Source organism: Coregonus clupeaformis, unplaced genomic scaffold, assembly GCF_020615455.1.
Source record: "Coregonus clupeaformis isolate EN_2021a unplaced genomic scaffold, ASM2061545v1 scaf0013, whole genome shotgun sequence".
NCBI lineage: Eukaryota > Metazoa > Chordata > Actinopteri > Salmoniformes > Salmonidae > Coregonus > Coregonus clupeaformis.
In genome coordinates, this window is record NW_025533468.1 from 900,001 (window position 1) to 913,858 (window position 13,858).

The 13,858-nt window shown below is 42.4% G+C and overlaps 1 protein-coding gene across 1 annotated transcript in view; it reads left to right on the forward strand.

The window, feature by feature from the left end:
• The window catches only part of LOC121546615 (protein-methionine sulfoxide oxidase mical3b-like), a 31,272-nt gene that overhangs the window by 9,854 nt on the left and 7,560 nt on the right, over positions 1-13,858 (forward strand). The window contains exons 15-17 of the mRNA XM_041857851.2: positions 117-251; positions 4,064-4,177; positions 12,177-12,375. Coding sequence (XP_041713785.2) covers positions 117-251; positions 4,064-4,177; positions 12,177-12,375 — 448 coding nt within the window. The remainder of the gene's footprint in view (positions 1-116; positions 252-4,063; positions 4,178-12,176; positions 12,376-13,858) is intronic.

Consider the following 13,858-nt stretch of genomic DNA (forward strand, 5'->3'; position numbering starts at 1 on the left):
TTTGACTAAATTAATGAGATGACATGCAATAATATTTTAGACGTTAGAACAGCAATACAACACCTTTGGCCTTAAAGTGACATGGGTCAAACTCTCCACCATTCTGCCTTCCGCAGGAAGAGGCTGCCCTGTGCTCTGTGGGTGGAGCAAGCCAAAGCAGAGTGCGCTCGATGGCCAATCAGCTGCTGGCCAAGTTTGAGGAGAACGCCCTTTGCCCCTCCTCCACGCCAGCTGCAGCTCTACGCAGACAGGTGAGATGGGATGGAATTCAGAACTCCTAGCTGCTAAGAGTTTTCAGGTGTTACTAAGAGTGTTTTCTCTCGCTCAAAGTGTCAACGATTTGAAAAATACTCTTATTGAAAATCTGTGCTTTTAATCTGAATAAAGGAACTTGTACAGCACGGTCTGTCATCAATAGCTGTTGGTAGTTTAGATCCTCCGTGTGTGAGCTGACTGACTGACTTCCTCTTGAGGTTTCAGAGGATAAGACAGATTAGCTGCACTGTGATGGGCATTTTGGGTCAGGGCCAATGGGACTCACTGAGCCTTGGAGCAGTAAGTAAGGGTTCATTTGGTTGGAGGGAGCAGCTATGGTTGCAGCAATATGGGTTAAGATTAACTGGTGGATAGGGTTAGCAGTGGTAGCTCTTGACCTAGGCCCTATATTCTTAAGGCTGTGGTTGTAGTACGGTATAAAGGTAGCCATGGCCGTCCCGCCTCCACAGCCCTCACTCCCTCTACTAACTGACCACCAGGGGGACTCCATGCCCACGCTTCCACCTCCTCCAGCATCCCCTGACCCCCAGGCCCAGCCAGCCCCTGTAGCCTCCGCTGCCACCTGGAAACAGGTAAAAAATAGTAAGCCTCTCCACCTGTGGCTCTTAGAGGACTGCAGAGTTATATAGCTGTATCTCTCTGTGTCACCACATGGGGGTGCATGATTGTGTGCTGTGTAGTTCAGTCGCGTGGCATTTTGTCATAGCTCTTTCTTAGCTTTAGTTCCCTAGATTTCACAGTATTTCACTATTTCGCTACCTCAACCACCCACTCACATTATGCCGTCTAAACCATGGAACCCCAGAAGAAGCGCACGCAGCAGCAGGAGCAAATGAGTTTCAAGTACAAGGAAAAGGTCAAATGTCACACCCTGCCCAGCAGGGGGGAGCAGGTACGCCACCCCCAGAGGAATCTGGGTAATGTAATGTATAGACCAGATGGCATGTAGACTAGTAATGATGTCCCATGCCACCCATACATGTTCATAGACTTCCCCAAGTTCCCAGTAGCTATCTGTAAACTAATGTGTGTCATTGGTGTGATGACTTTTGAGGTCTCTTCTCGGCTACCTCAGTGGTTCCCTGATATATTGTATCAGGACACAAAAGACCAACTGTCAGATCTTGACAGATACATGGTGGACGTTGGCAATAAGAGTTGCCCACGCACGGTCAAAGCTTTAACCATACCCCTAGTGTGGACCTACCCCATTCATAGACACTAACTACCTTTAGCACCTATTGACGATAGTATAGCCCCGAGGCTTGCTCTGAACGTTAACACGCATTGCTTGCGGTGCAGTTTTGGAAACATATGGAACCTGTCTTTCATATAAGCAATAATGAATATACAGTGAGGGAAAAAAGTATTTGATCCCCTGCTGATTTTGTACGTTTGCCCACTGACAAAGAAATGATCAGTCTATAATTTTAATGGTAGGTTTATTTGAACAGTGAGAGAGAGAATAACAACAAAAAAATCCAGAAAAACGCATATAAAATTTTTTATAACTTGATTTGCATTTTAATGAGGGAAATAAGTATTTGACCACCTCTCAATCAGAAAGATTTCTGTCTCCCAGGTGTCTTTTATACAGGTAACGAGCTGAGATTAGGAGCACACTCTTAAAGGGAGTGCTCCTAATCTCAGTTTGTTATCTGTATAAAAGACACCTGTCCACAGAAGCAATCAATCAATCAGATTCCAAACTCTCCACCATGGCCAAGACCAAAGAGCTCTCCAAGGATGTCAGGGACAAGATTGTAGACTTACACAAGGCTGGAATGGGCTACAAGACCGTCACCAAGCAGCTTGGTGAGAAGGTGACAACAGTTGGTGCGATTATTCGCAAATGGAAGAAACACAAAATAACTGTCAATCTCCCTCGGCCTGGGGCTCCATGCAAGATCTCACCTCGTGGAGTTGCAATGATCATGAGAACGGTGAGGAATCAGCCCAGAACTACACGGGAGGATCTTGTCAATGATCTCAAGGCAGCTGGGACCATAGTCACCAAGAAAACAATTGGTAACACACTACGCCGTGAAGGACTGAAATCCTGCAGCGCCCACAAGGTCCCCCTGCTCAAGAAAGCACATATACATGCCCGTCTGAAGTTTGCCAATGAACATCTGAATGATTCAGAGGAGAACTGGGTGAAAGTGTTGTGGTCAAATGAGACCAAAATGGAGCTCTTTGGCATCAACTCAACTCGTCGTGTTTGGAGGAGGAGGAATGCTGCCTATGACCCCAAGAACACCATCCCCACCGTCAAACATGGAGGTGGAAACATTATGCTTTGGGGGTGTTTTTCTGCTAAGGGGACAGGACAACTTCACCGCATCAAAGGGACGATGGACAGGGCCATGTACCGTCAAATTTTGGGTAAGAACCTCCTTCCCTCAGCCAGGGCATTGAAAATGGTCGTGGATGTATATTCCAGCATGACAATGACCCAAAACACACGGCCAAGGCAACAAAGGAGTGGCTCAAGAAGAAGCATATTAAGGTCCTGGAGTGGCCTAGCCAGTCTCCAGACCTTAATCCCATAGAAAATCTGTGGAGGGAGCTGAAGGTTCGAGTTGCCAAACGTCAGCCTCGAAACCTTAATGACTTGGAGAAGATATGCAAAGAGGAGTGGGACAAAATCCCTCCTGAGATGTGTGCAAACCTGGTGGCCAACTACAAGAAATGTCTGACCTCTGTGATTGCCAACAAGGGTTTTGCCACCAAGTACTAAGTCATGTTTTGCAGAGGGGTCAAATACTTATTTCCCTCATTAAAATGCAAATCAATTTATAACATTTTTTACATCAGTTTTTCTGGATTTTTGTTGTTGTTATTCTGTCTCTCACTTGTAAAATAAACCTACCATTAAAATTATAGACTGATAATTTATTTGTCAATGGGCAAACGTACAAAATCAGTGTACAGTAATTGTGTATTTTGCATTTGTGAAATAAGATTGATGTGATATGAGAGGGATGTGTGTTTCTAGAACCATACCACAATTGAGAATTGATTCACATTTAGATGGAGTATTTGGCTGTTTTGGCTTCCAGAGACAATTCGCCTTTAAACAGAACATGTAAGATCCTTGGACTATAAGGAGTAACGTTAGGCCCCATTAGTTATTTATTCGGCTAGTGTGGACCATGAGTGGGCTACAACTTGAGCCATAGTCATTGAGTTCAATCTGTCGGCCTCAGGGCAGTGTCAGAGTGCTAAATGATGCTGTAAATCATATAAACAACTATTGTTTCAGAGAAAGAGGAGTAAACTGGACTGAACTGTCAGAGTGCATCTTGTTTGGGCTTTAAGAAAGTATATTTGTAGAACTTACTGCAGGGCATGTGGCATGTGACAACGCTGCAACTGAAATGTTCCCTTTTAAGATTAGAAAGACCAGAGGCCTGTGAATGTTTTTTGTTCATGTTTGCACAGCCTTCTTTCCTCGGACACCTCTTTGTTTTGCCGACAAATTAAGTTTGATTGGTGTGGGATAAGGGCCTAGTGATAACGTTTATATTTATTATTTTTGGACAATGATTACACTGCAACAGAAAGAAGGTTAAATGAGTATAATGATATAATCCAAAAGGGGATTGATGTTTCTAGAACTTTGACATGGCTTTGTGTTCCATTTCCACATCCATAACACAACATAAAAACTCTCTGTTTGTGGCTCCGGTTGTGTCATCCCTAGTGAGTGTTTCTCTCTCTGTGTCTACTGTTTGTTCTGTCCTTCCTTCATCTCTTTTCTCTCTTTTCTCCTGCTATCTTTTAGAAATATGTTCAGATGTACACAGGCGGAGTGAGCTCATTGGCTGAACAGATATCCAATCAGGTTCAAAGTCAGGAGGCACCGTCACCCCAGCACACTCCTAATAGGAAGGAATCGGTAATACTTTATTTGAGTCGATTTGAACTCACCCACATTAATACTGTCGATAGGCCAAAACTCATCCAGCATTGGATTATACCCTATCTAGGCTGGTTCTGAAGTAATCTTTTGTAATTAAGGCATATATACATTTTTCAACCATTTTCCATCCAAAAAAATTAGGAATAAGCAAAGGCTTTGATTTCTGAACAAACAGATGGAAAAAGTCTTAAAAGGTATTAGAAATACATCACAACACAATAATGTTGAAGTAAAGACCCCTGCCAACTAATATCAACATTTATATTTAGTTTTGGAGAAATGTCTGTAAGTTTAAGAAACATTGCCTTGTGCTGTGAAATTCCGGACCAAAAACCCACATATCTTGAAGATATCTTCTAATTTCTCTACCTCATGAGGAGGGAGGAAATTGAAATCTCACAGAAGTAACAAGTAAAGGTATACCTATCAATTAGTTATAGTTTTTTTAACCAGTTGTGTAAAATACTTAAGTAAAAATACTTTAAAGTACCGCTTAAGTAGTTTTGTGGGTATCTGTACGTTACTTTACTATTTATATTTTTGAAAACTTTTACTTCAATACATTCCTAAAGAAAATAATGTACTTTTTACTCCATACATTTTCCCTCGTTACATTTTGAATGCTTAACAGGACAGGAAAATGGTCCAATTCACACACTTATCAAGAGAACATCTCTTGTCATCCCCTACGGCCTCTGATCTGGTGGACTCACTAAACACAAATGCTTTGTTTGTAAATTATGACTGTGTGTTGGAGTGTGCCTCTGGCTATCAGTAAATAAAAAAACAAATAATGTGATCTGATTTGCTTAGTATAAGGAATTTGAAATGATTTATACTTTTACTTTTACTTTTGATACTTAAGTATATTTTAGCAATTACATTTACTTTTGATACTTAAGTACATTTAAAACCAAATACTTTTAGATTTTTACTCAAGTAGAATTTTACTGGGTGACTTTTACTTAAGACATTTTCTAATAAGGTATCTTTACTTTTACTCAAGTATGACAATTGCATACTTTTTCCACCACTGGTTTTTACTGATATCAATTCGGTATCAGTAAATCAATCGGTAACGGAGTTTCCGAAAAATCTGTTATGGATTTTCTGCAATTGAGTTGGCTATAATGGGAAACCATAGTAGTCACAAACCACAGTTGGGTTAAAATTTACATTTGGGTCATTTAGCAGATGCTCTTATCCAAAGCGACTTAAATTAGCAAATAGGGTTAAGTGCCTTGCTCAAGGGCACATCGACAGATGTTCACCTAGTCGGCTCGGGATTCCAACCAACAACCTTTTGGTTACTGGCCCAGCTTGCTTAAGCACTAGGCTACCTGCAGCCCTACAAGTTTGCACAGCACAGTAAAGTATAATAGAGCACAGTAAAGTAGAGTATGGTTCAGTACATTGCTGTACAGTAGAGTTCAGTACAGTAAAGAATAGTGTATAGTTCAGGACTGTACTGTACAGTAGACTAGAGTTCAGTACAGTACACAGTAGGTATTTGGTATTTTATTAGGATCCCCATTAGCTGTTTGCGAAAGCAGCAGCTACTCTTCCTGGGGACCACACAAAACATGAAACATGACATAATACAGAACATTAATAGACAAGAACAGCTCAAGGACAGAACTACATCAATTTAAAAATGGCACACATAGCCTACATACAGTTGAAGTCGAAAGTTTACATACACCTTAGCCAAATACATTTAAACTCAGTTTTTCACAATTCCTGACAATTAATCCTAGTTAAAATTCCCTGTCTTAGGTCAGTTAGGATAACCACTTTATTTTAAGAATGTGAAATGTCAGAATAATAGTAGAGAGAATAATTTATTTCAGCTTTTATTTCTTTCATCACATTCAGAAGTTTACAATTAATATTTGGTAGCATTGCCTTTAAATTGTTTAACTTGGGTCAAACGTTTCGGGTAGCCTTCCACAAGCTTCCCACAATAAGTTGGGTGAATTTTGGCCCATTCCTCCGGACAGAGCTGGTGTAACTGAGTCAGGTTTGTAGACCTCCTTGCTCGCACACGCTTTTTCAGTTCTGCCCACAAATCTTCTATAGGATTGAGGTCAAGGCTTTGTGATGGCCTCTCCATTACCTTGACTTTGTTGTCCTTAAGCCATTTTGCCACAACTTTGGAAGTATGCTTGGGGTCATTGTCCATTTGGAAGACCCATTTGCGACCAAGCTTTAACTTCCTGACTGATGTCTTGCATCAGTGCACCAGTCCCTCCTGCAGCAAAGCACCCCCACAGCATGATGCTGCCAACCCCGTGCTTCACGGTATGGATGGTGTTCTTCGGCTTGCAAGCAACCCCCTTTTCCTCCAAACATAACGATGGTCATTATGGCCAAACAGTTCTATTTTTGTTTCATCAGACCAGAGGACATTTCTCAAAAAAGTACAATCTTTGTCCCCATGTGCAGTTGCAAACCGTAGTCTGGCTTTTTTATGGTGGTTTTGGAGCAGTGGCTTCTTCCTTGCTGAGCGGCCTTTCAGGTTATGTCGATATAGGACTCGTTTTACTGTGGATATAGATACTTTTGTACCTGTTTCCTCCAGCATCTTCACAAGGTCCTTTGCTGTTGTTCTGGGATTGATTTGCATCTCTAGGAGACAGAACGCATCTCCATCCTGAGCGGTATGACGGCTGCGTGGTCCCATGGTGTTTATACTTGCATACTATTGTTTGTACAGATGAACGTGGTACCTTCAGGCGTTTGGAAATTGCTCCCAATGATGAACCATACTTGTGGAGGTCTACCATTTCTTTTCTGAGGTCTTGGCTGATTTCTTTTGATTTTCCCATGATGTCAAGCAAAGAGGCATTGAGTTTGAAGGTAGGCCTTCAAATACATCCACAGGTACACCTCCAATTGACTCAAATGATGTCAATTGTTGCAAAAATTACTTGTGTCATGCACAAAGTAGATGTCCAAACCGACTTGCCAAAACTATAGTTTGTTAACAAGACATTTGTGGAGTGGTTGAAAAACGAGTTTTAATGACTCTAACCTAGGTGTATGTAAACTTCCGACTTCAACTGTATCAATACATACATACAAACTATCTAGGTCAAATAGGGGAGAGGCGTTGTGAGGTGTTGCTTAACCAGGTTTGCTGTTCATTTGAGCAATATGAGATGGAAGGGAGTTCCATGCAATAATGGCTCTATATAATACTGTATACTTTCTTGAATTTGTTCTGGATTTGGGGACTGTGAAAAGACCCCTGGTGGCATGTCTGGTGTGTGTCAGAGCTGTGTGTAAGTTGACTATGCAAACAATTTGGAATTTTCAACACATTAATGTTTCTTATAAAAAGAAGAAGTGATGCAGTCAGTCTCTCCTCAACTCGTAGCCAAGAGAGTCTGGCATGCATAGTATTTATATCAGCACTCTGATTACAATGAAGAGCAAGACGTGCCACTCTGTTCTGGGCCAGCTGCAGCTTAACTAGGTCTTTCCTTGCAACACTCGACCACACGACTGGACAATAATCAAGATAAGACAAAACTAGAGCCTGCAGGACTTGCTTTTTGGAGTGTGGTGTCATAAAAGCAGAGCATCTCTTTAACTACGGACAGACCTCTCCCCATCTTGAAGAGCACACTATAATGTACTGTATTGTACTGTACTCTACTATAATGTACTCTATTGTACTGTACTGAACTCTACTGAGCTCTACTGTGTTGTGCTTTGATATCCAAACTTGTTAAACATTTTACATTTTAGTCATTTAGCAGACGCTCTTATCCAGAGCGACTTACAGTTAGTGAGTGCATACATTATTTATTTATTTTTCATACTGGCCCCCCGTGGTAATCGAACCCACAACCCTGGCATTGCAAACGCCATGCTCTACCAACTGAGCTACGTCCCTGCCGGCCATTCCCTCCCCTACCCTGGACGACGCTGGGCCAATTGTGCGCCGCCCCATGGGTCTCCCGGTCGCGGCCGGCTACGACAGGCCTGGATTCGAACCAGGATCTCTAGTGGCACAGCTAGCACTGCGATGCATAGACGTCTATGACTGGCTCAGATTTGGTCGGGTCTAGACCAACCAAATTAGGTCTTGTTTGGGGGCAGTGCTCATTAAAATAATATAATAATATCTAAAGGAGGATATTGCATACAGTGGGGAAAAAAAGTATTTAGTCAGCCACCAATTGTGCAAGTTCTCCCACTTAAAAAGATGAGAGAGGCCTGTAATTTTCATCATAGGTACACGTCAACTATGACAGACAAAATGAGAAAAAAAATCCAGAAAATCACATTGTAGGATTTTTTATGAATTTATTTGCAAATTATGGTGGAAAATAAGTATTTGGTCACCTACAAACAAGCAAGATTTCTGGCTCTCACAGACCTGTAACTTCTTCTTTAAGAGGCTCCTCTGTCCTCCACTCGTTACCTGTATTAATGGAACCTGTTTGAACTTGTTATCAGTATAAAAGACACCTGTCCACAACCTCAAACAGTCACACTCCAAACTCCAATATGGCCAAGACCAAAGAGCTGTCAAAGGACACCAGAAACAAAATTGTAGACCTGCACCAGGCTGGGAAGACTGAATCTGCAATAGGTAAGCAGCTTGGTATGAAGAAATCAACTGTGGGAGCAATTATTAGGAAATGGAAGACATACAAGACCACTGATAATCTCCCTCGATCTGGGGCTCCACGCAAGATCTCACCCCGTGGGGTCAAAATGATCACAAGAACGGTGAGCAAAAAATCCCAGAACCACACGGGGGGACCTAGTGAATGACCTGCAGAGAGCTGGGACCAAAGTAACAAAGCCTACCATCAGTAACACACTACGCCGCCAGGGACTCAGATCCTGCAGTGCCAGACGTGTCCCCCTGCTTAAGCCAGTACATGTCCAGGCCCGTCTGAAGTTTGCTAGAGTGCATTTGGATGATCCAGAAGAGGATTGGGAGAATGTCATATGGTCAGATGAAACCTAAATATAACTTTTTGGTAAAAACTCAACTCGTCGTGTTTGGAGGACAAAGAATGCTGAGTTGCATCCAAAGAACACCATACCTACTGTGAAGCATTGGGGTGGAAACATCATGCTTTGGGGCTGTTTTTCTGCAAAGGGACCAGGACGACTGATCCGTGTAAAGGAAAGAATGAATGGGGCCATGTATCGTGAGATTTTGAGTGAAAACCTCCTTCCATCAGCAAGGGCATTGAAGATGAAACGTGGCTGGGTCTTTCAGCATGACAATGATCCCAAACACACCGCCCGGGCAACGAAGGAGTGGCTTCGTAAGAAGCATTTCAAGGTCCTGGAGTGGCCTAGCCAGTCTCCAGATCTCAACCCCATAGAAAATCTTTGGAGGGAGTTGAAAGTCCGTGTTGCCCAGCGACAGCCCCAAAACATCACTGCTCTAGAGGAGATCTGCATGGAGGAATGGGCCAAAATACCAGCAACAGTGTGTGAAGACTTACAGAAAACGTTTGACCTGTGTCATTGCCAACAAAGGGTGTATAACAAAGTATTGATAAACTTTTGTTATTGACCAAATACTTATTTTCCACCATAATTTGCAAATAAAATTCATTAAAAATCCTAAAATGTGATTTTCTGGATTTTTTTTCCTCATTTTGTCTGTCATAGTTGACGTGTACCTATGATGAAAATTACAGGCCTCTCTCATCTTTTTAAGTGGGAGAACTTGCACAATTGGTGGCTGACTAAATACTTTTTTTCCCCACTGTATTTATTACACCATGACATTCGGGTGTACTGGGGCGGCAGGTAGCTTAGTGGTTAAGAGCGTTGTGCCAGTAACCGAAAGGTCGCTGGTTCTAATCCCCGAGCCGACTAGGTGAAAAATCTGTCGATGTGCCCTTGAGCAAGGCACTTAACCCTAATTGCTCCTGTAAGTCGCTCTGGATAAGAGTGTCTGCTAAATGACTCAAATGTAAATGTACTCTGTATTGAGTGCATGCGCTTGAGCGTGCACAACATGTTTTATGGGCCTAATAATAAAAACGTAATTCAAACAATAAAGATGTATTACCTTTTAATGTGGCATGAACACAACCAGTTAGGGTATTTTCCAGGGGCTCAACTTTCACTGGGGACAGGTTTTTTTTAATAATTGGAATGTGATACAAAACAAGGCAACGGTGTACTTTAGGACCATGCGGACGCATCCGAGCGGTCGGGTAGGCTGTTTGGAGTGTTTATCCAACTGAAATATATATATATATATATATATATATGTCCCCCCTCCACTTCTAAAACCAAAGTTGCGCCCCTGGTATTTTCATTTGATTGTTAAACAAATCACTTAAAAAAGTAGGCTACCTGTGCATGTTCCTCCACTCCAAAATAATTCCAGCATCCAAATTGCATGTGTAGGCCCTTTGATGAATTGAAATAGACAGCTGTTAAAAAAAAAAAAAAAAGTCTGCCTACATTAATTGATGCATCTTGCTGACAAATTGACCTTTTTTTGTAGCCTGAAAAGTCGGGACACCTGAAATTGGTCTGAAACTGTCCCGGGAAAAACGGGAGGGTCAGCCTAACACAAGGTCAACTTATTGTACTAAGCTACAATGTGTATTACCATGAACTTCAATTAGGTCGACCGTAGCCAGTGTGTATTGGTAAACAAAAAAAATAGGTGAGTAAACTCTGATTGCCAGTAGCGGTGAAAAAATGTACGCTCCCAATACTTTCAATGCATTTTTCAGAAAAAGGCGTTTACCCTTCACTAGGCCTACACCACCGCCAGTAGGCTACCATCTCAGCCAAGGCCATTTTAAACACATGAACACACGCCGAATAGGTAGCCTACATTCAATATAATACATGAGTTGAATCAAATTATGTTTTACACCCTAGTTCATGAGTTGTCCATAATTCATGAGTTAATGCTTCGAGTCTTCACAGATCGTGTGACATAAAACACTACCTTTATTTCCTTACATTAATGACATTGATGACAGTGTTATTTGTCATTATTAAGCATTTAACAATTGAATTAGAACATTGAACTTCAACCCTGTACGAATCATGGATCTTTGAGATCTCGGAAAATACACTGTATGTGTAACTATGCCTACGTAACATTTCATTATGTTTCGCCGTGAAAACAGTTCTCATGGACACACAAATCCAAAATAATGTAGTCCTATGCCATTGCAAAATCGAATGCTTCTAACAGAAAGAGTCAACTATAGGCCTACTGTCATTAACGTATACATGTTGGATGGGATTGGATGCGCATTGGTGTCTAGCTATAGGCTAGTTGTCTAGTGATATTGTCGACCATCATCAGCTGATCCAGGAAATACAATTATTATTGATAGAAAATAATAAAGCTAAATGGTCTACTACTTCTGGCCACGGATGGCACGAAGAACACCAGTACCCACGCACACCTGAAAAACAAAGCAATGAGTGCTCTAAACAGCTGACTGACAAAATCAAACAAGTATAAATCAACTGAGAAATCTAATGCAATGGAATAAAGGCAATGTTTTATCAAGGACGCATGGCAAACAACTGGCAAAAATTAGGAAGTACAAAGGAAGATCTATGCGTGAAGGGCTTCAGCTGAGGCTGAAATTCAGCCCTACTGTGTGGACAGTGCAGCCACATAGAAATACATGGTTTAAACCATGACAGAAGCTTTTATTTCATTGGAAGCTTTTATTTTCATATTTACCACAGTAAAACATATTTACCACTAAATTTTAAACAAATAGGAGAATAGTTAAATTACTATTACTTAGAGTAGTAGTCATTGTGCATAGAGTTGTATGGTTTGTTCAACTTTGAAATCAATGTTTGGCACATATTTTAAGTGAAAAATCAGAGTCTCGGCGCAATTCCGTTACTTTGGAATTGCCCAGTAACCTCTTTAGTAGTAGGCTAACTCTGAAGTGAGGTGATCCATGTATTACAGCTTATCCCCCCCCTCCCTCTCTCTTAGGCTGGCGTTCGCTCTGTGTTGGCGGGGGCGGGGCCAGGGCCAGGAGGTGCCAGTGACGTGTGTTTCTTCTGCAGTAAGCGTGTGTACGTGATGGAGAGACTCAGTGCTGAGGGACTGTTCTTCCACCGGAGCTGCTTCCAGTGTGACCACTGCAGCTCCACCCTCCGCCTGGCCTCCTACGCCTACGACCGGCCTAACGGTGAGCCCCTGAGAGTGAGGGATGAGAGTGAGAAAGGGGAGAGTCCTGGCGGGGTGAGGGCAGGGAGAGAGGGTCACTGAGCACCATAGAGTTAAAAGTGGGTAACTCTAATGAATGACAAGGGCTGCCCTACCACACACACACACTGAAAATACCACTACCAGCCCAGCATGGTCTTGGCACTGCAACACCACCACAACTTTTGATATGCTCGACCACAACTTGTTGTGTTATCTTGAATGCAGCTCTGACCTGCAGTTTATGAGGGTCAGTGACACTCAATCACTCTGATTTTACACTGATTGCTCCAATATGCCCTCAGGATTGATGTTACACCGCCTGATCACTTTGTAAGGCTTCCAGGTTATCAGCAGACCAGAGACCAACTCAGTTAACACATGATGAACACAAACTCAGTGTGTCGCTTACTGCACCGTTGGGGCCTGGGGCTCCCTGGACTGACTGTGTGGTTGTTTATCTTTGAGTGTGTGTGTGTGTGTGCGTGTGTGCGTGCGTCGGGGTCTCAAATTACTGTAGAATACAGAAGGTGCAAGTAAAAAATGTGGTTGTGCATCAGCAGTTTTTCTCTTGTTATGTCAGTCACTGACAGTCACTCAATTAGCCATGTCAGCTAACAATTCTTAGATTTGTAAGTTAGTCTAGCCAGCTATCTAAACTTGTAGTAATCAAGGCCGAATACCGACTGCATGCAGGGCCCGTGCACAGGGGCCCTGACCTCCAGGGTCCCCCATTGATTTTGTTAGTCACTCTCACTCAGATATCATTAACATGGCATAAGTCACGGCAAAATGTGTAGAATTGCAGGAAATAAACTTTAAAACTGCAAACATTTCTCTCCACCCCATGGCAAAATGTAAAATATGCTGTATAATTGCAACATTTTCTCTCTGCCCCATCGCAAAATGGGTAGAACTGCAGGAAATTAAATGTAAAACTTAAATGTTTCTCTCTGCCGTCAATAGGAGGGCCACCAAAATGTTTTGCCCACGAAGTGGGGGTGGCCCCCCAACCAAATCTCACTTAGGGCCCACAAAAGGCTATGGTGTTTGCGTGTGTGCATGCCTGCTTGCGTGCGTGTGACTGTGTGTATTGTATCTCTTAGAGATGTGCTGTGTGTTTGTAAATGGAGGAGGGGGGGGACAGATACTAAATATGTCAGTGATGTCATGTCAGGCGCTGATCTCTAAGTTTAATTCAAACCCTTCAACCAATCAGGGATGAGGTGTCACGTGATAGCCGTTTGAGTGTGAGGCAGGAGAGGAGTGTGTGTAGGGTAGACTATATATGAAGTGGTCTGTCAGTGTAGGGACCAGATCGAGTGTGTCTTCCTGTTATTCTGTAGACCGGCGCTGTTTTCTATGGAGGAGTCACACTGTAAGACACAACTCTATTTAATTCTCGCCATTCCTTTCCGGGAAGCTGAGACATGTAGCTTTTCCTCAAGATCTAGGGACACTGTTTT